General features: G+C 47.3%; 1 protein-coding gene across 5 annotated transcripts in view; it reads right to left on the minus strand.

The window, feature by feature from the left end:
* HSPA12A (heat shock protein family A (Hsp70) member 12A) overlaps positions 10829–24891 on the minus strand; it is a 185376-nt gene continuing 171313 nt past the window's right edge. For 3 of the 5 annotated variants that reach the window (XM_013983787.2, XM_021073399.1, XM_021073401.1), the window contains one exon: positions 19579–23816. In XM_013983787.2, coding sequence (XP_013839241.2) covers positions 23179–23816 — 638 coding nt within the window. In that variant the 3' untranslated portion in view covers positions 19579–23178. Of the gene's footprint in view, positions 11193–11303; positions 11405–12174; positions 12362–14041; positions 14261–17134; positions 17201–19578; positions 23817–24891 lie in introns of those variants that run through there. The other 2 variants (XM_021073398.1, XM_021073397.1) reach the window with 1 other exon arrangement.

Raw genomic sequence — 24891 nt, forward strand, 5'->3', positions numbered from 1 at the left:
TGGTGCGGGACACACCTGTGGGGGCAGAGTGGGGATATCCACTGCTCCATTCCAGGAATCCAGAAATGGCTTCACTCAGCAATTCTGTGAATGGCGCCACGGCAGCAGGAGCTGGTGCTTGATGGGAATGGCAGGTGGTTCACCCCCTGAGATTCAGAGAAGGAGGGCAGGAGGAGCTCGGCCCCCCCTTTACAGGAATGCTTGTCAGTCATTCACGGCAGATCTAAAGTGCCTGAGCTCAATACCTTGGGGTTTTTCTTTCATTCTCCTTTTTTCTTTGTATTTTCTAAAATTTCTTCCTTGAAGCCCTATACAGCATGTAAAATCTCAGCCTGGTGCAGTGAAATAGGTCGGTGTCTGAGACCTTCTAGACTTTCTAGATCTCGGTAAAACTACAGATGATGGAACAGAGGTTCTCAGCCTCGGCTACATACATATTAACATTAACCGGGGAGATTTAAAAGAAAGCCCCGGGAGTTCCCATTGTGTCTCAGTGGTAGTTAAACCCAACTAGTAACCATGAGGATGTGGGTTTGATCCCTGGCCTTGCTCAATGGGTTAAGTATGCAATGTTGCCATGAGCTGTGGTGTAGATCGCAGATGAGGCTCGGATCCTGCATTGCTGCAGCTGCAGTGTAGGCTGGCAGCTGCAGCTCTGATTCAACCTTTAACCTGGGAACTTCCATGTGCCACAAGTGTGGCCCTAAAAAAAAAAAAAAAAAAAAATAGTAAAAGAAATAAAAGAAAAGAAAAGAAACCCCCATGTCCAGGCCACATCCTAGACCAACCAGAATTTCTGGAAGTAGGGGCCCAGCACCAGTACTTCATAATGTACAGCCAGGGTTGAGAACTGCTGTGTGTGTTTCCTTCTAAGAGTTTGTAAGGGCTCTTTCTAATCTCCCCTCTTGCTAATTCTCTGACTGTGACATGGGGCTTAAATGCCCAGCTCTGCAGGAAGGGGAAGTTGGTGTTGGGTCTTGGCCCTTTCTCTACCTGTACTACCTGGACTGGCTTCTCCACTTCCTGACCTCAACACACCCAGGAATCGCAGTAGCCCTCCTGCACAAGGTGGCCGTGACAATTCAATAAGGTAAAACACACACAACACTTAGAATGCGCCCACACATGATAAAACAACCAATAAATGAAGCAGAAGTGGTGGGAAGGTCTGAGTTACTCTTTAAGTGTAACAGAGACCCCCAAGGATTAGGACTGAAAGCAAGCACAGACTCAGAGAAGGTAGTTGAAGCAGATCCAACAAAGAATTAGTATTCAGAATACATAAAGAAAAGACAGCTGCATAGACAAGGGGAAAAAGGGGAATTCCCATTGTGGCTCAGTGGGTTAAAACCCAGCTAGTATCTATGAGGATGTGGGTTCAATCCCTGGCCTTGCTCAGTGGTTAAGAATCTGGAGTTGCCACAAGCTGCGGCGTAGGTTAAAGATGCAGCTTGGATCTGGCTGTGCTGTGACCGTGGTGTAGCCCTCAGCTGCAGCTCTGATTCCACCCTTCGCCAGGGAACTTCCATATGCTGCAGATGCAGCCCTAAAAAGAAGGAGAAAGAAAAGATGACAAAGAGACACGAGCAGGCAGCACACAGGGAGACACCTGAATCATAAATGCTTGAGATTCGTCTTCACTAGTAACTGGGGGAAAACCAATGAAGTTTGCACCAATCCGATTACCCAGATACAATTTCAGAATGAACTAGGGTCCACACACATGACCATGAGCAGATCTCCCACGTGTCCTGTTGCGGAGAAAAGTGTCAGGAAGGTACCATCTAGATACAGAAGTTACCACTGATACTGTTCTGTTCTCAAATTACGGCTACTCACTGCAGATGTGGTAAAAAAAACATCAAAACAAGGACACTTACCATCCTTCTTTATTGGTGGTGTCATATTTATTTTCTATTACAAAAGGATTTGAAGCTAATTCCAGGTGGTGGTTATAGTGGTATTGGTCAATGTTATTTTTTGGGTAGTTTTAAATTTTTATCCAAATGTAAGAGAAAAAGGAGGCGGCGGTGGGGGGGGGGGGGGTTACAATATCTTGGAGTTCAGGACCCGTGGCTGGCAGGAAAAGTTGCTGGTGAAAGGTTTCGAAGCCACGTGGTCCCCATCTGCATTTGGATGCAAATCCTGAATATCTGCCATTGGTCCCCAGACACAGATCAAGAGCCTCTCTCCTCTTACTTTTGGGGACTTGTGTCTGTCACATCAAAACCCTGTGTCTTCAGTCCCTGGCAGCCTCACTGCTTGTCCTCCGTGTCCCGCTGCAGCGCTGTATCAATAACATTATCAATAAGGACCAAACCCAGCACTTGGGCAGCACTTTGCTGGAGCCAGCAGAGACCACACTTACATAAACAGCTTCATTTCTTAGCAGGTACCTGCCCAGGCACAAACCTCGTAATGCCCCAAAGATCTCAGTGAACTAAAATGTTACCAATAACGAAGATGCGATAAAAAGTCCTCTTCATCCTGAAAGGCATCTTCATCCTGTCTCCTCAGCCTCCACAGGGGGAAAAAATATGAATGCTTTACAAAGCTATTTCATAAAATGTTATGTTAAATGCACAACAAATTACTTTTTCTTTTACTAGCTTTTAATGCTAATAGTGCCATTTATTTCTGACCTTCAGAAATATGAGATATTTTAAATGACAACATAAAAAGAGTTCTTGTTTGAAAACGCAAGCTGCTTTACTCGGCATCTTATTACTTATAAGTATAGCGTGTGCTAGCATCACTCATTTCTGCATCCCATTTATATGTAACTGGTATATATTTCAGTTGGCATTTATTGTTCTCCTGCATACATGTCAAATTCCTTAATGATGACTCTGACAAAGGCACAGAACTCGGTATATATAAATTACATTTGCTACCATATAATCAGTGTTATCTATTAGAATGCTATTTGTGACAAATCATGTTCCAAATAAAAATCAAATTGATTTTTCTGTTATTTTAATATTGTGCCTCTCACAGCGAGCCTTTGATTGAATCTTAAACACTTTAATGTTCTGTTTTGTTTGAGGCCGATCAGAAATGGAGTTTGCATGATTCACAAGGCTAAAACGATTTGTAAAACAACAAAATCAGATTTCAAAAAGCATCTTTATTCTCAAGCCAAGGGAATAAATTTGGTAAAGCCATCGTTACAGGGTACACAGCTTAACGACGAAAGCCTCGCATGCACAGTTAATTTCTATGCATCCATTTTCATCTAAATTAGATTTTAAGTTTAACGTAGGGTATGAAAAGCCGCCACAGGCCCTCGTTTCTACCTTTTCTCTCAAGCAATTGCAGGATTTCTCCCAGCTCATCTGAGCTTCACATCAGCCCATTCCCTATCCTCCTTGGCAGTGGGTTTGGGCGACATTCTCAGTATCCTGGGCACAGGGGGTCCTGTTCCCAGGACCCCCCAAAGAGGCCTCTCCTTCTCAAGAGGGCACTTGCTTGAACCATGCTGCTTACAGAATAAACCACTTACAGCTAGATCCTGGCTGCATCATCCCCTTGGGTTAAGTTGTGGTTTAGAGCAGGGGTCAGTGACTTGCAGCCCAAGGACCATCGACTTTTGAACAGCCCTCTAGCTAAGAATGGTTTTCACATTTTTTAAAGTGTTTTTAATTCACGAGAATGATCTTTTGTGATACATGAAAATGATATGAAATTAAAATTTCAGTGCCTATAAATAAAGTTTTATTGGAATGCAGCCACGCATTCATTTACATAACTGTCTATTGCTACTTGGCGGCTAAAACAGCAGAATTGAGTATTTGCAACAGAGACCATATGGGCTAAAATATTGACTCTCTGGCCCTTTACCGAAGACGTTTGCAACCTCTGGTTTAGGAGGAAGGGCTTTAGTGTCTATGTCCTATTAAAAGGGTTGGCACCTTCAGGGCAGGTGGCTGAGGCAGCACTCAGATAAAATGCTGTGTTCGTGACAATAAATCCAGAGAAAGGTTCTTCAGACGCTGGTGAAAATGTCCTCAAAGTGTTTGAAAATAGGTAAAATCTTGATGATGAGGTCAGTTCTAGAAAAGTCTTGTGTTTCTTCAGCCAGGACAAGGGTATCAGGAAGGATGGAAACTAGGCTTCATAGCAGATGACAGGGTGAAATGGTAGTTGCCACAACGTTTGCAATGGGAGGGTTTGGGAGGCCACTTCCAGGCTGATGGGCTCTGACTAACTGGCACTGGGTCCTGCAGTGGGGGAGGTAACCTGTGAGTCCTTTGTCACTGCTACTTAGGGGCTTATAGCTAGACAGGCCATCTTTGTGGGTCATTAGACAAACAGGGCATTCTTAGGGTCCCCAGTGGGACTTATAATAACTCCGTCCATCCAGCCAATGCTGAGGTTTCCTCCTTGGGTTCCGGTTTACAGTCCAAACTCAGCACCCATTTTCTCAGATAAGTTTTGATAACTGAAATAGCGTGTTGGAGTTTATTTTCCACCAAAACACTGGGGAGGGAAGCAAGTTTGGTTATGGCTAAACAAGATATGCCCAAGTACTGCTAGTGGAAGCATGCCCAAATGGTCTTGTTGAAAAGATGTTAATATATGGTAAAATTAAAGACAAAGAATCAGGTAATAAAAAAATAAAAAGAAAAAAGAAAGACAATAGGTAAAATCTGGAAAAAGACGACAACCAAGGGAAACAAAACAACCTGAGACATCACGGAGCTGCAGTTGCAATAAATGCGCGCACGAATTGTGTCAGAGAGAGCCTTAGACAAATAGGTTTTAAAGCACTTTTAGCCCCCACCAAAACTGGGTTGAGTGTAAGGAGTGATTGGAGATAAAGGGAAGCTGGAGTCTGGGAGTGTGGAGCAGGGAGGTGTTGGCAGCCAGAGAGGGCCGTCTGGGGAGAGCTGCCCTTGCCGTGACCTTCAGGAGAACACAAACCAGCCACAGTGTCTGAAGACCTCAAGGCTGGGGGCCAGCTCCTCTAGGTCATAGAGGGCCTGGTGCTCTTTCCTTTTTGTTTTTTATGGCCCATCTGCAACAAATGGAAGTTCCCCAGGCTAGGGGTTGCATCAGAGCTGCAGCTGCCAACCTACACCACAGCCACAGCAATGCAGGATGGACTGAGGGAGGCCAGGGATCGAATCCACATTCTCATGGACACTATGTTCTTAACGCGTTGAGCCACAATAGGAAGCCCCCCAGTGTCCTTTCCTGAAGGCACCCTAGGCTGATCAGGAAAGATGGGAATATCTCCCTCTCAGCCTTTGGAAAATCCAGACAAACATGATTTGAATCTAAATATTGTGAGCTCCCTGGCGGCTCAGTGGGTTGAGGGTCTGGCATCATCACTGCTGTGGCACAGATTCAATCCCTGGCCCAAGAACTTCTGCATGCTGCGGGCTTTGCCCAAGGAAAAAAATACTGACATGGAGCTTTTGGGGTGATGTATCAGCTGCCTTTGAAGGGGCCGCCTGTATTTTTTCTGGGAAAAATGACCCTGAGCGAATTACTTAACGTCTGTGTGCCTCAGTTTCCTCATCTATTAAATGAAAATATGTATGCTAGATAATACTAATTAAACAAACTCTTCCAGAGAAAGGGCCAGAGCCTGACCTAGGCAAGCACATTATCAGGGCTGCTGTGACTGCTTTTATTATTGGCCAATCACACCTGCTCTGCCTGCCTCCCAGGGATGGGGTCCCCAGAAGAAAAGGGCAGCAGTGAAGAGAGCACTTCAGTAGAAGCCAGGAGCCCTGGCTCTGAACCCTCTTCCATGAAGAACTCACTGTGTGGGCTCAGAGACATCATGTCCCCACCCCTAACCCCATGTCAGCTCTAGCAGTGTCCCCAGATCCCTTTGCCCCAATGGTAATCAATAATATTAACTGAGCACCTGTGGGTCAGAGGCACTTGCCTAATCTCTTCACACTCTTGACACTGGGTAAGCTCTGCAGTTAGCCGCAAAATAGAAATCTGAGCTCAGAGAGATGAGGAAAGTGCCCAAAGTCAGCCAGAAAAAAAGCAGAGCTGAGATCTGAACTCAGGGAGGGTCTGACTCCTGGCCACATGCTTCACAGCTGTGTGGGAACAACGTTAAAGCCACAAGTAACTGAGATCCTGTTCAGAACCATCAGTCACCACTCCAGGGATTGGGAGCAAGGCTGAGAACCCAGGCAGCCCTTCCCAACATCCGGCCGGAGGGAACTGTCAATTCACCCACAGAAAGAGAAAGAAGGGACGCCAAAGCAGCACTTGAACTGCCACGGAATTCAAACCACCCCCACAAAAGGCCCCCTTGTCATAAGAAATCATACAAACCTTCCGTTACTCCAGGATTTCCAGACCCGGGGAATTTTGTCTTATCAGGTAATGGGATTGCTTTTCGTGGCAAGAATGAGCTCATTACGGATGCAGCTTGTGCTAATAATGATAATTTTGCTGTGCAGTAAAATCACCTTTCTACCTCCCCCGACAGACGATGCTCTAGAAATTATAGGCTAGGGAGAAACAGAAAAGATAAAGGAAAAGAATTGGGACTGCGGAACTGCTTCAACAAAAGGAGTTGATTTGCACGTTGAACTTGGTGATATTAATCATGACGTGGTAGAAGAATGAGATACTATTAGACAATTTTTAATTGCCTTTATTCACTTTTGCTATTTCTGTCATTGGGTTGTTGTGGGGTTTGCTTTTTGTTTTCCTGCTGAAGCCATTTTTGAAAGGTGGGTGCCAAGGGAATTAGCTAGTGACTTAAACATTGACACCTGATTTGATCCTGTGGCTGAAATGAAGATGAGGGCAGTTGCAAGGAGAGGTTTCAGTCCTGGCAATCCCTTCATGTCCTGGGTAAAGACTTCAGAATCCTTGGGTCCAGAGCTGTCATCTGCAAACTCCGTGGGTTTGGGAGAGGGGAACAGGCAGAGCTGCCACAAAGGTTCTTCACATCTAAGGAGCCAACAGAGATGCAGCAGCCTGGCCCACCAGCCCCAGGCAGGTCTGTCCCATGAGTCTCTGTCCTGTGAAGTCATTCTCCCAGGGTGTTAAGAAAGCTGGGAAAAGGAGTTCCCGTTGTGGCTCAGGGGGTTACAAACCCGAGTAGTATCCAGGAGAGCTCGGGTTCAATCCTTACCCTTGCTCAGTGGGTTAAGGATCCAGGGTTGCTGTGAGCTGTGGTGTAGATTGCAGATGTGGCTTGGATCCCCCGTTGCTGTGGCTGTGGTGTAGGCCAGCAGCTATAGCTCTGATTTGACCCCTAGCCTAGGAACTTCCATATGTCGCGGGTTTGGACCTAAAAAGCAAAAAAAAAAAAAAAAAAAAAAAAAAAACACTGGGAAAAAATCCCAACTATCCACTGAGCATGGTCCCAGCCCTTTGAAGAAAATGCAACTAGCTACCTTCTACTGGCTTTCTTTCTTTCTTTCTTTCTTTCTTTCTTTCTTTCTTTCTTTCTTTCTTTTTGTCTTTTTGCCATTTTCTTGGGCCGTTCCTGTGGCATATGGAGGTTCCCAGGCTAGGGGTCTAATCAGAGCTATAGCTGCTGGCCTACGCCAGAGCCACAGCACCTTGGTATCTGAGCCGCGTCTTCGGCCTACACCACAGCTCACGGCAACGCCGGATCCTAACCCACTGAGCAAGGCCAGGGATCAAACCTGAAACCTCATGTTTCCTAGTCAGATTCGTTAACCACTGGGCCACGAGGGGAACTCCAGGCTTTCTTTCTTTAAACAGGCAATCTCACTTAAAGATTAAAATGACTTTTAATCACTTCAAATAAGGAAAATCACATTTTCCCCCCGATTATGAAAACAATACTTGTTGGCTGAGGAAAACTGGGAAAAAACACAAGAAATTTAAGAAGAACAATAAATAGAACCGTTATCCAAGCAACCACTGTTAGTATTATGGGTTAGCTCCCTTTACCCCTCCTCCCTTGTCAGCAAAAATATAGGATGATGGGGTTTGTGTGTGTGTATGTGTGCTGTCTTATGGATTTGTACTGTCTTATGGCCTGCTTTTTTCATGCACTATATCATAAATATTTTCCCACAATAGCATTCTTTTATCACATTATTTTTTGATAACAGGATGCACTGTAATCCCAAGTCCCACTGGGCTTGGGTTGTTGCTGTTTCGTGTGACAGTCACCCTTTACACACATCCTAGGTTGCTTCCCAGAACCAAAGCTCCTTTCCATTTCTGTGCCAGGGACCCTCTGGCCCTCTGGTGAAAACTGTGGCTCTCTTCTCAGAATAATGCTTTTAAATATATGAAGTATGATATATGAAATTACTATTGGAAACTAATTGTACGGAACTACTATCAACATAGTGAAAAGGACAAATTCGTGAAATAGCTATTTAAGTGTTTGCTAATAATGTTAGCAGATATAGGAGCTCTAATAACAACTAATTATAAAGGCGTCATCAACATTAACACTATTTTAAGATGTTTGCAACAAATGTCATGTGATATAAAAAGACCTGAGGTTTTTATTGGGCTAAGGTGACAGGTGCAGCTGTGGTTTGTTGCCTACATTCATAAATGAAGGAAATATTTCACCTGGAGGTTAGTGAAAACAAAGATGTAAGTTTTTTTCTCATCCAAGTCCTTTTTTCTCATAAGAATCAAGGATTTGACTCCTGATTTCTACCCATGAAACCCTGGATGTCCAGGGAGCCCAAGTGAAAATTCCCACCTAGGGAAAAACTCCCAGGAGTGGCTTGCATCTTTCTGGCCCTGCAGTTTTGAGTTGGTTTTTTTGTTCTTGTTTTGGTTTGCTTGGTTGGTTGGTTTGGTTTGGTTTTGCGGCATCAACAGCATTCAGAAGATCTCAGGCCAGGGATCCAACCCACAACACAGCAGTGACCCGAGACACAGTAATGACAATGCCAGATCCTTAACCCACTATGCCACCAGGAAACTCCCTTGAGCCTTTTGGTAACAATGGCCTCCTTGCCCCAGGAGCTGCTTTTGATTTCTTCTTCTTGCCAATAGCTGCAGAGTGAGGTCAGAGAGAGTGCCTGTCAATGATGAAAAGTCAGCCAATGTTATGAGTTGAATTGCGTCCCCCCAGTTCTTCGTCTCCTGCCCCCACGGAAAACATATGTTGGCGTCCTAATCCCCAGGACCTGCAAGTGTGACGTATGTGGAAATAGGATTGCTGCAGGTGTAATCTGTTAAGATGAGGTCGTACTGCAGAAGGGTGAACCCCAATCCACTGTCTTTGTTAGAAGACAGCCACGTGAAGACACAGAGACACGGGGAAGTCACAGGACAACACAGACAGATTTGGGGTTATGCACCAAAGATCAGCAAGGATGGACAGCAAACCACCAGGAGAGAGGGAAGAGGCAAGGAGCAATTCTCCCTTCAGACTTCAGAGGGAGCACAGCCCTGCTAACAGCCCCAAGTGGACTTCTTGTGTCCAGAATCATTAGATTCTGCTGTCTTACATCTCTCCAAAGAAGGCATACAGATGGTCAGCATTAATTACTAGAGAAATGTAAGTCAAAACTACGAGGTGCTACCTCACACCAATCAGAATGGCCATCATTTAAAAAGTCTACAAATAACACATGCTGGAGAGGGTGTGGAGAAAAGGGACCCTTCCTACACTGTTGGCGGGAAGGTAAATTAGTGCAGCCACTATGGAAAACAATACAGAGGTTCCTCAAAAAACTAAAAATGGAGTTGCTATATAATCCAGCAATCCCACTCCAGGGCATATACCCAGACAAAACTGTAATTCAAAAAGATATATGCATCCCTATGCTCATAGCAGCACTATTCACAGTAGCCAAGACACGGAAACAACCTAAATGTCCATCAACAGAGGAATGGATAAAGAAGATGTGATGTATATATGAATACTACTCAGCCATAACAACGAAAATGCCATTTGCAGCAATATGGATGGAACTAGAGAGTATAATACTAAGCGAAATCGGAACGAGAAAGACAAGTACCACATGATATCCTTTACATGTGGAATCTAAAATATGACACAAATGAACCTATCTTTGAAACAGAAACCAGGAGTTCTCATCATGGCGCAGCAGTTAATGAACCCGACTAGAATCCATGAGGATGCGGGTTTGATCCCTGGCCTCGCTCATTGGGTTAAGGATCTGGCATTGCCGTGAGCTGTGGTGTAGGTTGCAGACATGGCTAGGATCTTGCGTTGCTGTGGCTGTGGTGTAGGCCAGAGGCTACAGCTCCAATTTGACCCCTAGCCTGGGGAAATTCCATATGCTGTGGGTGTGGCCCTAAATAAAAAAAAAAAAAAAAGAAAGAAAGAAAGAAAGAAAGAAAAGAAAAGAAAAAAACAGAAACAGACTCACAGACATAAAGGAGAAGAGTGGGGGAAGGAAGGATTGGGAGTTTGGAATTAGCAGGTGCAAACTAGTATACATAGGATAGATAAGCAGCAAGATCCTACTACATAGCCCAGGAAACTATATTGGATATCCTGTGATAAACCATAATGGAAAAGAATATGAAAAAAATAAAAAATAAATTTCTACTGTCTAATCCCACCCAGTTTGTGGTACTGTTACAGCAGCCCTAGGAAACTATCACAGCTGGCATCTGCCAGCTGGGTGGGGCCTGGGACTCTGAAATACCAGGGTTGGGGTGGGCACAGGTCTGTGCTAGTGCTGGGAACTGCCACGCCGGGACCCAAGCTGCTGGTGGAGACCGACTCCTCAGAGGGTTGGGCCAGGGCTTCAGGAAGAGCCTGATCCAGGTGCACAACTCTCCCTGGGGGTCAGGAAGAGACGGGCGCCACCCTGGCACCTTCTCAAGGTCAGCATAACGTGGAGGAAAAACACAGAAACCTTCAGCATGATGAGAAGTGTATCCTCTTTATTCTCACATGACAAGAAAAGGCCTTTATTGCGAATGTGATATGTAATCGCCAACCAGTCCAGGTGTAGGCGACAGTAAAACGGATTCTTATGAAATTTCCCCAGTGCCCTTGTGGGGTGCATGAGGGGTACATGAGGGGCGCAATTTCAAGGCCCCCTTAATATTCACCTCTCCTTGGGAGGCACGCCACGTCTACCCATCAGTAGTATACTTTGCTGAGGACAGTGGTTCTAGATAAATCTTCCCGTTGCAGGAAATATTTGGCCTCTGAGTGCAGCCACACGTCACCGGAAGTCTGGGGTCCTCCATCAGGGCTCTTCCCAGGGTAGGACACGTGGCTTCTGGGAGAGAAACCAGCCCACAAACTGCAGGCAGGTGGCCAGCAAAGCAGAGGGGCCACTGCAGCATTCCTCCCCCTTTATAAAACAGCAGGAAGGAACGTCCTCCCTTACCTGGAATAGAGAAATCCGGGTATTTCGGCAGCAACCCTTCATGCAGCAAAATTTTTGGAGAAGGAACAGGAGGTGGTGGTGTGGCCCTAACTCCGTATATTCTAAAGTAAGAACCAAAGTCAAAGAGTTATTCTTTTTATTAATAATAAAATAAATATAATCTATGCAGGTTCCACATGTGCATAGCATGTTTATTCGCTTTTGTTTTTTTTTCTTTGCTTTTTAGGGCCACATCCACGGCACATGGAAGTTCCCAGGCTAGGGGTGAAATAGGAGCTGCATCTGCTGGCCTACCCCACAGCCACAGCAATGCAGGTTCTGAGCCGAGTGTGTGATCTACACCACAGCTCACAGCAACACCGGATCCCCAACCCACTGAGTGAGGCCAGGGATCCAACCTGAATCCTCATGGATACTAGTCAGATTCATTACCACTGCACCACAATGGGAACTCCCATAGTATTTTTATTTGTCATCCTAATGATTTATCCCAAAGGTCAGATTATCATCTTCATTTTACAGAAGGGTAAACTGAGGACACAAAAATCCCCCTAAGCAGCACCCTCAAGCTCCCTTTCTCAGCATCCTTGAGCCTCAGGTTGCTGCCAGGATAGGGGGTCTTTTTGGTGTTTACTTCCAGCCTCTTCCTGCAAACAGCAGAGGCCGGAAGCAGGGTTTTTGGAGCTTGCTAGGCACAGGAGGGGAGCGGAGGGTGTCTGCCTACTTAGAAGGTCCTGCAGTTACAAACCCAGCCCCTCCTGCAAAACAAATCAGACATAAAAACAGTCCTAGTGCTGGGCTGGGGGCACCTGGCTACCCCCCTGGCCTGAGATGTGCTCCCCCCTCTTTCTCATTCCCAAGTCAGACTTACTCCTCATATGGTTTCAGGTGTGCCCTCCTGGCCTGCTCCGTGATGTTCAGGAAGTCCCTGTAGCAGTTTCTGGCCATGACGGTGTACCGTGTGGCACAGCCTAATTCAGTGACCCTGGCTCTTGGCAGGTAGCCTGCCCAGCCAGGGATCGGGGGCTCCTGGAGAGGTTTCTTCAGGTCTTTGCATTCTATGAAAAAGATGCCATGCTTCCTGAGGGCTCTGAGAGCCACTAGTGGGCAGGGCTCCCAAGTTCACCTTCATCCAACAATCAGCCCCAGGCAAAGCTTGAGGCTCTGATGGGGGCAGCCAGCACTGTTTGGTTGATTCTCTGTGCCAAGCACCTTGGTAGGGCTTTATTAAGCCTCTCGTTTCATTCTCTTACAAACCATAAAAAGTAGATGCCATTATTACCTACACTTTATGAAGGAGGAGACTGAAATCTTAAAGAGGTTAAGAGAGACTCGGCCAAGGTCACGCAGCAAGGAAGTAACAGGGCCAGGATTCAAACTCATATCTCTCTGATTTCCAAGTTCTTGCTCTTAAACAAACCCTGCTCTTTTTTCAGATTAATTTTAAAAAAGGAAAAAAAAGCTTCAGACATTGCTCTTTGATAGTTTAAATAAAAGAATCGGAGTTCCCATCGTGGCGCAGTGGAAATGAATCCGACTAGGAACCATGAGGTTGCGGGGTTGATCCCTGGCCTCGCTCAGTGGGTTAAGGATTTGACGTTGCCGTGAGCTGTGGTGTAGGTCACAGATGTGGCTAGGATCCTGCGTTGCTGTGGCTGTGGTGTAGGCCGGTGGCTACAGCTCTGATTAGACCCCAAGCTGGGAACCTCCATATGCTGTGGGTGTGGCCCTATAAAGTCAAAAGCCAAAAAATAAAAATTTAAAAAAAAATAAAAGAATCAAGAGAAGATGCAGGTCAGAAAAACAGCTTCAGCTCTGGCTGCCTGGCTAGCTGCCCTTTGGCAATGACACATTTGTGAGATGAAAGAGGAGGCTATGGAGTTCCAGAACCTTAGAGCTGGAAGACACCCTAGACAGTGTCTAGTCCATCTTTCCCTGACCTGGGTGAGGGAGCTGTAGCCCAGAGAGGGGAAGCAACCGCCCTAGGTCACACAGCAGATAGTCACAGAGTTGGGCAAAATTCCAAACTCTTAGGCAGATTTCTCTTGCCACAGCTAGGAAATTTTTAAAACACACAAAGCATGTGTGTTAGCATGTGTTCTTGAAAAGTCCCCAATTAAAATAATAATAATAAAGGCAATCAGTCCACTACTTCTCCTACAGGACTATAGACCTTAAAAACAGCCTAGGACAAATTACTGTTAATAATGTTATTAATAGGAATAATAATATTATTAACATTATAAAGTCATGTCATCAGTTGTCTTTGTCACTGTTTTGTGGCTGTCATTCGGGGCAAAACCCCTTCCCACCCCGCTGGCACCAGGAGGAGCTGGGTTCAAACCCAGGTCTGACCTCAAACAAGGGACACGACCTCCCGAAGCCTCATTTCTTCCATCTCTAAAGTGGGAATAACAGTATTGACCCTAGACGGCTAATGAAATGAGGCACCTGGCACAGAGAAGGCAGCTAAAAAGCAGTACTGACTGAGACAACAGCTGATGTCTGCCCATTTGTGATGACTGCCCAGGGGTCTTGGTACCCAGCCCCCTCTCCCCCACCCGCCTCCTTCTCCCCCCGCCTGGCTCCTTGGAAATGCTTCTTTCTCTTTTTCGCACAGAAGCCTGAGGATTTGGAGCTGTGCTGCACCCTGTGCTCTTGGTGGCAGCTCGGCAAGCCTCCCAGGCCCTGCTCTTGGGCCCAGGGGGGCAGGGGGGCTGGTTTCCAGGAGCAGGTACCCAGACTAAAAGGGTGGTACTGTCGGTAGTACTGGTGCAGCGTCCGCAGGACTGTCTCCTCGGAGCAGATGGGCTTCAATTTCGGGGCAGTGGCCACCGAGCAGCGGAATTCCTCCAGCTGGTCTTTATACCGCTGTGTGTTCTCCTGGAAGATTCTCAGACAGTGGGACATGTCATCCTCGCTGGAGGTTCCCTGGCAGCTAAGGTAGGGCACGAAGCCTGCAAGAGCCGAGGGAATCACAGCCTTCAGCAGGGGATTCAGAACCAGCCCCAAATCCCCAGAACCTCAGCCCAACCCTCGCCATTTCTTCCTGGCCCAGCAACACTGCCTTTTCCCAAAGGCCATTAGCACAAACTGTGCTGCTATTTCCACTGCGGCTGGGCCCTCCCAAGGCCACAAAAATGACCCTGGAGCTGGGAAGGCCCGTTTCAACAAAGGCGATGACAGTAATATTCTTTGATAGCAAAGTCCCTGATGTCAGCCTGAACAGCAAATGGGTCAAAATGCATTCAATGGGTCAAAATGATAGTCTGAGGGGAACCTGAAATTACTCATCTTTCCAGAGAGAAAGCTTATTTTCCTTGGCACTTCCCAAATGCAAGTTGGGATCTTTCTTGTTGGACCATTGGGAAATCGCAGGCTTATTAAAAACAGTGCGCGATTATACAAAGAGGTAAATTCATTATCTGTGAGACCCACCTCTGGCCCAATTTTTCAGCATTTCCCACAAAATAACATATAATCATTATAATTAGCATGGGTAAAGCACAACTATTTATTTAAACTGGATGCTGAATCCTAAGTACCACAATGTTGTCACAATAAGACCATTTTTTTTTTTAAGAACAAAGAAGGAAAAGCTGGTTAAGAACTTGCCTTTAAACTGCAAATAAATAAATACACCTCATTATGAAGCCCAGCATTTTTGCCTTTGTCCCCAGGTAAGAAAACCTGGCCCCAGAGTTGAAAGCAGTAATCCCCACCCCATGCACCTTCAAGACATCTCTGGAAGAATCAAATTACTAGACTGTTCTTGACAGTGATGGGATTCTTCCACCCGCTATCCAGTCTCCCCAACCCTTGGACAATTAAATATACCCTAATATCTGCCAGCCACAGCAACACCAGATCCTTAACCCATTGAGGAAGCCAGGGATCAAACTTGAATCCTCCTAGATACCAGTCGGGTTTGTAACCCACTAAGCCACAACAGGAACTCCCAATTTTTTTTGTTTGTTTTGTTTTTGTTTTTGTTTTTTTGGTTGAGCCAAGATATTTTAAATAAGTTACATAAGCTGGCTCCACGAATGCTCACAACAATCTCAGAAGGAATCGATCATTACCCCACATGGTGGGTTGAATCGATAGATCGGTCCAAGTCCTAACCCCTCACACCTGTGAATGGAATTTTTCTAGAAATAGGGTCTTGGAAGATGTAATTAAGGATCTGGTAATGAGATCATCATGGATTTAGGGTGGGCTCCAAGTCCAATGCCCGGTGTCCTTATAAGAGAAAGGGGAAGGACATTTGAGGAGATGTGCACACAGAGACACGGAGCAGAGTCATGTGACGATGGGGACAGAGACTGGAGTAAAGCTGTCATAAGCCAAGGAACACCAGGAGCCACTGGAGAGAGCATGGCCGGTCAACACCTGGGTTTCAGACTCCTGGCCTCCAGAACTGTGAGAGAACAAGTAACTGTTCTAGGAAGCTCATATAACCATTTGCTAGAAATTCCTACATATCAGAGAAAGGTAAATAACTTACTTATAATCACATAGATAATGGCCAGGCAGAGATTGGAATCTCAGTTTATTAGAACCCAAAGCCTACTCTCTCTCCCTTTTTTTTTTTGTTTGGTCATTAATGTTTATCTTTTATAAAGTAGAGTTGATTTACAGTGTCTCTTCAATTTCTGTTGTACAGCAAGGTGACCCAGTCATACACAGTTCCCTGTGCCACACAGTAGGACCCCAATGCCCATTCATTCCAAATCCAACCATTTGCATCCACCAATCCCAAACTCCCCATCCATCCCACTCCCTCCCCCATCTCCCCGGCAACCACAAGTCTGCTCTCCATGGCTGTGACCTGTCTCTGTTTTGTAGACAGGATCATTTTTGCCATATTTTAGATTCCACATATAAGTGATATCATATGGTATTTGTCTGTCTCTTTCTGATTTACTATACCTGAGAAAACTAAATATAGAACTACCATAGCAGTCCCACTCCTGGACATATATCCAGATAAAACATTCATTCAAAAAGATACATGCCATCCCTATGTTCATCAAAGCACTATTCACAATAGCCAATGCATAGAAACCACCTAAATGTCCATCAACAGATGAATGGATTACGAAGATGTGGTACATATGTACACTGGAATACTACTCAGCCATAAAAAAGGACAAAATAATGCCACTTGCAGCAACATGGATGCAACTAAAGCCTATTCTCTTAACCAACCAGTAGGACCAGAGTGAGGATGGGAAACCTTGGAATAGTCTCCATACGTCTCTCCCTCCTGAGGACATCTCTATGTGACAGTGGAGGGCCTCTCGGGACCACTGGCTTTGTCACCCAGAGAATGTGATTTAGTAAATTCTCAGTAGCCCAGAAGCCTGAGGAGAAGCCTTTAGGTAGGGTGCCAAATTGTCCAGGTTTGCCAAGAACTGAGGGGTTTCCTGGGATGCAGGACTTTCTGTGTTAATTCTGGGAGCATTCCCAGCAAACCAGAGGCGTTGGTTACCCTCCCTCCCTAAGGGACACTGGAAGAAATGGGACCATATGGACAGCCCTAGTGCATGAAAATAGCACAACTTGGGAAGGCCAGCATCCCAGTTTATTCATTGTGTCTCTCCTGGTCCAAATGCATTTAATGCATATAATTAAGCACTTCCTGCAGAGCAGGTCATGTCCTGGGAGACTGCTTATCTGCCATCTTCACCAAAGGAGCACTTTCAGTGAGTTCCTTAAAAGCTAACGTGCCTCCCTTAAAAGCTAATGTGCCAGTTGGACATGGCAGTGGTCCATGTAGAGACGGAGATCAGGACCACGGTTCCTTTGCAGGGCACATCACCACTTACCACTGTAGCCTGGTGTGATCGGCAGGTGTCTCATGAAGGTCTTGGAAGACTCCATGATTTTGCTCTCTGTTAATGAAGGGAAGAGGGAACAAACTTGTCTCATCAGAAGTACCTGCCTGGAGTTCCCGTCATGGCGCGGTGGTTAATGAATCCGACTAGGAACCATGAGGTTGCGGGTTCGATCCTGGCCTTGCTCAGTGGGTTAAGGATCTGGCGTTGCCGTAAGCTGTGGTGTAGGTTGCAGATGTGGCTGGGATCTTGCATTGCTGTGGCTGTGGTGTAGGCCGGTGGCTACAGCTCTGATTAGACCCCTAGCCTAGGAACCTCCACATGCCACGGGTGCGGCCCTAGAAAAGGCAAAAAGACAAAAACAAACAGAAGTACCTGCCCGGCAAACTCACTGCACATGTGCTAAAACCCTTGGGTGTCCAATAAGCTCGCCAAGGGGCTGGGATGGAGAGGAATCACCACCATTATTCAAGGATGCTGCTCAACATTCAAGGTACGGGACAGCCCCACAGCAAAGCACGAGTCAGCTGTGGCTGGAAAGGGTCAGAAGTGCCAAAGGCTGGCATGGAGTCCAAGATGGGCGAGCAGAAGGGGTGATGGGAAACACACAGCATCAGTTTATGCAGATGCCATCTCCAGAGCCAGGCCACTCCTCACTTCTGGGATGGCTTCTGCTGATGCTTCCAAGTCCTGCCCTGCCAAGCCAGTTCAGCGTGAGGTGGAGGGGAGGGCCTCGGGGTTAGGCAGCAATGATGGGAAAGTTTTAAACAATTCAAACGTTTAAATAATACCTGCTACAACATGGCTGCATTCTCATTAAATCATCGCAGCCACCCTAAAGGTTAGTTGATATTTGAGTCCCCATTTTACAGGTGGTGAAACAAGCACAGAGACGTTAAGTGACTTGCTTGATGATTCTTGCATCCAAGAAGGTATGAACGAAAGATGTCCATACTCTGAGGGCAGACTATGTTGCCCAAAAGTGTGCCCCTGGGGAGGTGGCGTTGGGTGGGTGGGTCGGCTGGGCGGCTGCGGACCCTGCCCGAAGGACTGCCTGGAGGAGGTGGAGGGAACCAGCCTGGAGAGGAGGTGTGCGGGGCTCGTGGGGCCGGGAGCGGGTGAGAAAGAGTGGACACGCCCCCCCCCCAGCCTCTCCTCCCTGCTCCCCTCCCGTCCTCACCTGGACCTGCCCATCAGAGGCTCCTGCCCAAACCCCACCTCCACCTGACCTTCCGGTCTCCAGGCCTTTGTGTGTTCACGGACCGGAGGGGGAGGGGAGGGGGAAGGGGGGGGAAGGGGCGGAGTTAGACCCCAGCCTGCCCCTCCCCCCTCCCCCATCCATCAGCCGCCAGACCAGAGGCCAGGTCCCGGGGGGGGGGGGGGGAGGTCCCGGCCCCCCGGTGGGTGTGAGCCAGAAGGGGCCAGGTCAAAGACACCTTTTCTGATGTGGACACTGGGGAGGCCTGGGCTGGGGCTGGGAAGTCCCATGCAGGGGAGAGGATTGGCAGGACCCGCCTGGGAGGGAAGCAGAGGCCTGGATCCCAGGCGCCTTTCCCCCTGTCCTCCTATCCTTGTGCCTCTTGCCAGCAGTCTCCAGTGGCCAGGACAGAAAAAGGCAGAGCAGCAAAATGAAGGATGCCAGGGATGTGCAGCCAGACTCCTTCAAACCATCCTCATTTTACGGGCACTGAGCTTTCATCTCACTGGAATGAGATACTCCACTGGGTGACCCAGATCCAGGGAATGAGTGGCCTTTAGGGACTGCTAGTCCCATCCTCTTCTGAACAGATGAGGAAACTGCAGCCAGCCTGCCTGCAGGCCCTTGTTTCCAATGTGCTTTTGTTTGCCTGCATCTCCCAGCTTCCCCACTTCTCCTGGGAATTGAACTTCCCGGGAATGGAAGCTGGTGGTGCTGCCCACTTAGGAAGAGCCCATTTATACCGCTCTCAGGGTCCTAGGACCCATCTCAGAGTATCCAGAAGCTTCAGGAGCCAACTCTGGAGGGCGACCCAGACATAGAGCCTGGAATAAACCCCAGGCCCTAGATGCAGCAGCCAGCTAGGTGTTCCTGCTAGGACACCAGAAGACAAGGCATCTGCCCTTGGTTTTCTGCTTCTTTTTTTTTTTCCAGTGACCTTCCTTTGGGTGCAGTGGAGTTGTCAGCGGTCACTGAGGCTTAGCTGCCTTCTCTCCGGTGGGGCCACTGTCTTTGGCTTCGAGGGAAATGGGGCTCAGGGATGTCGATGGAGACTTGGTCCCCAAGGAACAAAGGAGTTAGTCTTGTTGGAGTGAAAGTGAATAAAGGCTGCCACACCCAGGAAAGGACCTGAAATCAATTTCCATCTGAGATGGGGGTGGAGGAAGAGGCCAGTAATAATTCATCTATAATTCTATTTACAAATTCAGAGTGTTAAAGAAAACACTTCTGGGCGACGTGAGATCCAGAGTTTTGCTTTATTTGACATCTGTGAAGACAGCTTGCAGATACAATCAAGTTGTGAATTGCTGCAAAATTCTATGAAGTCTGAACTTATCTTGTAGTGAACAAGACCCCAATGGCAGATATTTTAGAATATAGTTCCATATTCCAAGCAGATGAGAGATGTGACATTACGGCAAACAACTTTTTCCTAGCCATCCACTGAAGTCACTTCCTGGCATAAAATATGCAGCTTCATCACAGCTATTTCATCTCCAAATGGGTGATTCGATCTTCAGCTAATAATGCATTTTGACTCCTGTTTATATCGGTGCATGCGATTCTTTGCCACCCTGGCAATTAACCAGACCTGGATTCTAAAAGCTAAACTTGACCTAAATACCATTCGAGGGGTAGGGGAGGCCCTGTAATCTGGACTCATTTAGCCATCAGTCTGCACAAACATTTGTATGTCTCCCCTTTTCTATCTTGTCTGTCTGTGACGTGTCTATCTCTCAACATTTATGAATGCCTGCTGTGTACAGAGAGGGCAGTTACAAAGGAAATCCCTTGACAGTTCTGCTTCCGGGAACCTTGAACCTCAGCTAATACGCCAGGGACAACAGAGTAATGGGTCAAGACAACAGGCCTTTTAGAAAATTTCTAAGATTAGTAAATGTGTCCAAATATACTTACCCAGTGCTCTTCCTCTAGTAAATGTCTGTCAGAGGGGTGAATGTGAGAATTCCCTCTTAAGTTTGACTATCAGGGCTGCATCTCTGGGGCCAGAAGAAAATCCAGGAAAATCATCACCCCCTCTCCATCACCTATTTGCCCATATTCCAAATTTCAACCAGTTCATTTAAGAGAAACAGTAGACAAGGAGACAGCCTTCATGCAAGATGGGAAAGGCCTTACACTGGCCAAGAAAAGGACTTGACGCTATTACTCATACTGACACTTCATCCAGTAGAAAAGCTCAATTCATGCACCACTTCACTCCTTTTCTTTGATTCTGGTGGCCTGAAAACATCACACTTTCCCCTCAGAGTGACTGCTTTTCCCCACAAGGAGAAGCTGGCAGCCCTGCAGGGACGCAGAGTTGTTGAAGGTTTTTCTGCACAGTCACATGGCTTACAGACCCGGCTGTAAGTTCAGCTCTCAAGGACAGGACAGGAGAATTGATACATTATTATGCTCCTTTAAATATAAACTGCAAACCTTTGGGAGAGATATGCCTGTAAAATGGTCTAGGGAAGCTGTGGATCCAGCTGGTCTAGTTCTTCAGAGGATTCTGACCCTAAGCACCTCTGGCTATTGCTCAGGCTGCATACACAGTCCATAGCTTAGCATCGGAACAAACTGATGATTAGAAAGCACAGTGAAGAAATGAAACCATGGGAAATTAAAGGCAGCAATGTCATCAATGAAATTCAAAAAGCATTTCCCCCCCCTTTTTTTTAACAAGAGCACATTGTAGAAATCAAGATTCTGTACAATTTTCTAACATTGTTATGTACATAAAATTATATAACTTGTAACTACATTGAAGTCTTATTGGTAGAGTATGGCCGGCAACACCAAAGAAAGACCCATTTAGCTTTGGAAGCAGAGCAGGCAGCAAGAGAACCTTAGCGAGCACACCTTTGTGCCTGGATGTGAAATCCCGCTACTGAGTATGTGACGAGCATTCTCCAGTTCTGTGGTTTGTTCGTGATTCACATTCTAGTAGGGAATTCTGCGGCAAGCGATGTGAAAAAGAAGACATGTTAAGATGAAATTGGAAGTGCTATTTTAGAATCTGCATATGATAATGGGCTGTGATGATGGGTTTGTGAATCCAACTTGCATTTAAAGCTAGTGGCTTATCCATCCTCCCCTCATTCATTATGCATGCCTCCGGTGATTTAAAATCCAATGAACTCCAGCAGGTGGAAAAGACAGCTTTGAACAGATCAGCAGGCTATGAGTCAGATTCTTGATTCTTTTTCCTCAGCTGCTTCCTGAATGTCGAAGACTTTGTTAAGTGGAGAAGGAGAGAGAGCGGGCACACATACCAGTTGGTTCCTCGGCCTTCTTAGGCGGTCTTTCTTCCACTCTCCCCCCGCCCCACCCGGCCCTTCCTGTAAGGGTTGCAAGTGCCATCCCCAAACCAGGTGGAGCCCCAGTCCCACTCACGAGGGGACAGCTTTCAAAAAACCTAAAGTTAGGAGTTTTCAAATTCGAATTGAACCACAGTCCCCTGTGTTGTTTACTAAAAACTACAGCTTCTGGTTCCCCTCTCCAAGACTTGACTTCAGCTCCTAAAAGGGATAGAATCCAGGAACCTGTTTCTAAGAAGCACCCAGGCAGTTCTCACGCAGGAGATGCACAGATCTGCTTTGAAAAAACCTAGCTTCATTCATCAGGTACAGATCTATGAATTCCTTTAGATGGAATCTTCAGTTTGGGTTTAAGATTTTAATGAAACATTTTATAGAACAGATTCTCTGCCCATGTGCTACCAATGTATTTTCTTTTTTCTTTTTTTTTTTTTTTTTTTTTTTTTTTGGCTGTGCCAAAAGTTCCCAGACCAGGGATGAACCCAAGCCACAGCCGTGACAACGCTGGATCTTTAACCTGCTGAGCCACCAGGGAACTCCAGCTCTTCAAAATGTGGAAATAAACTCAGGGAGATGAGGGTGAGTCAGGAGGAGGGAGTTAATTTAAATTATGTTCATTTAAAATGTTAGAGAGGGGCTGTTCTGGACTCTTGGGATTAGTGGTAAGAAGGAGGCAAATCTTAACATCATTTTCTCACACAGAATCCTACTAAGTAAGGTTACCTCGAATTACTTATGAATTCAGAAATCAGGATTTGGCATTTGGGGAGTTATATCACAGCAGGTCATTTGGGATTATGTCAGTAGCTCAGTATCAGTTTCCCTTGAAGCAAGGTTTTTACCTGCTGAAAAGTTGCCGTGTCAGCTCTCCCACTCACATATCCTAGCGGATTAGCTGAGGCTATCTGAACATATTTGGAATTGAAATGATGAGACCCTAAAATAGTGCCCAGCGTAGGCAGTCTTCCCCCTCCAGCTAAAACTGCTCCAAGTTCCCACTGAATCACCGCTTTTAATCACAGGATGATGGAAAGAGATTAACTGCAGATGGGTGGCATTTTATATCGACTGCCATCCAAAAAAAAAAAGGGAAGAATCTCCTCCTGGCTCAAAGATCTTATTTCAAATCTGGGAAGATCGCGATAGGGCATCTTCTGTTCTAGCGAAGGGAGATCTGCTCAAACCAAGCTCCATCACCGCTGCAGAAATGTTCGGATTCCCTTGGCGGATGGGTATTGCCCCACTTTGTACCTAGACACGCTAGCTGCTCTTCTAGGATCCTCAAATTTCTTATTTCCCAACCTCAGTCTTAATCGCCAACAGTTTTTCTCTGACTCCAGTGTGCCCTCAAAAATCTCTAATTATTTCTAGCCCTGGCTGTTCTCACCTTCCCTGCTGAAATTCGGCTGGGGGATGGCAGGGGTCAAGGGCAGGGAGAGAACCGTCCAGGGCCGAGGTCAGCAGATGCAGGGGAGCTGCGTCCACGGGGACAGGCAGGCGCTGGGGAGGGCCGCTTAGTAATTTAAGAAGTCGATCCCAACCTTGACACTCTTGGAGGTGGCTATATCCACGGCCGTGGCCTTGATCTCGGTGTCGCCGAACTGCATGAGGGTCTGGATCTCCCTCCGCGCGGGGACCGCGGCGCTGCTGGTCCCCGTGAGATCCAGGCGCAGCGTGCCGCACTTCTTGACCCCGGGGTCGGTGATGAAGCTCACGTCGTCGAGCTCAGAGCTGTAGATGTTGATGACAATGACCAGCTGGGAGGGCTTGGCCGGGGTGTAGCTCCGCTTGACCAGCTCGCCCAGGGCCACGGACTGGTCGGCAGAGATGAACTTGTCGAAGACGTCGGTGCACCAGCGGGTACCGTCCTTGACCAGCAGCTTCTCGGGCGGGTGCTTGCCCTCCACGTAGCGGTTCAGCACGCCCACCCCGTAGGTGAGTGGCGAGCGGCGCACCTTGATGACCGCGGGGTCCAGCCCGAAGAGCACGGCGCCCTTGAGGATGGTGAGGCCCACGTCCTGCGGGATGATGATGCGGCACTGGTCGCCGAAGGCAGCCTGCACCGCCTGCTGCAGGAGGGGCGCCTCCGCGAAGCCACCCACCAGGAAGAGGAACTTGACCGTGGCCACCTCGGGCTTCTGAAACAGGTCTCCTAAAAGGGAAGAGGAGGGAACGAGGTCCAGTCACCAGAAGCCAAGGGGGACAAGTGGCCTGAGCATGTGGTGAACAGACAAATGCGCTGGAGCTCGCGGCGGCGGGGGGGGGGGGGGAGAACAGGCTTCGTGTGGATTTGAACGGAGGGTGTTTGTTGAGCAAGTCTCCTTTGGTTTGGGTTTGGTTTGGGCCACACCCCCTGAATATGAAGTTTCCGGGCCAGGGATCTAATCCCAGCCGCAAGGCGGATCTTTATCCCACTGCTCCCACCGGGGATCGAACCCGAGCCTCATCAGCCGCCAGAGCCACAGCAGAGACAACTGGGCTCCTTAACCCACCGCACCACAGCAGGAGCTCCAGAGCCGGTCTTCTAGAGACAGGAGATGTGTACCTCGCTGTGCTGAGGAATAAAAACCAAAGCTACTGATAACAAGAAACCCATTTCAACAGCTAGCTGGTGATGGGTTCAAGCAGGTCTTTGTTATGTGTCAAGGAATAATACCCCCACCCTCTCCAAACCTGCGGTTCTGTTAAGGAAGTCAAGGCTGACTGTTATAAATAGTATTCTTTGGTTTCCTATAAGTCCCATCCCACCCTGGGGGTTCGGATTGGGTGGGTATGGGTGGGAAGGGGATGGGGCACCTGGCGACTGAAGGAGGCCCCTGGTGAGTTTACTCTGTGTCCCAGGGCGGCGGCCCTGAGGAAGCAGGTTTACTGCACAGCCAGGATCTGCTTGCCCTCTGTGGCTGAATTTCCCTCAGTTTACACAACAGTTCCTCCTTGCCAGCAAAGATTATGGCTTCTAATTTGTTCTAATAAAGCAAAGCCCATCCACACCCTAAGACACATCACTCAATGACAACACTGATCCCAGGTCTGACTTTTTTTTTTTGTCTTTTTGTCTTTTTGCCTTTTCTAGGGCCGCTCCCGTGGCATATGGAGGTTCCCAGGCTAGGGGTCTAATTGGAGCTGTAGCCGCTGGCCTACACCATAGCCACAGCAATGTGGGAGCCGAGCCACATCTGCGACCTACACCACAGCTCACGGCAACACTAGATCCTTAAGCCACTGAG

Source organism: Sus scrofa, chromosome 14 (assembly GCF_000003025.6).
Source record: "Sus scrofa isolate TJ Tabasco breed Duroc chromosome 14, Sscrofa11.1, whole genome shotgun sequence".
Taxonomy (NCBI): domain Eukaryota; kingdom Metazoa; phylum Chordata; class Mammalia; order Artiodactyla; family Suidae; genus Sus; species Sus scrofa.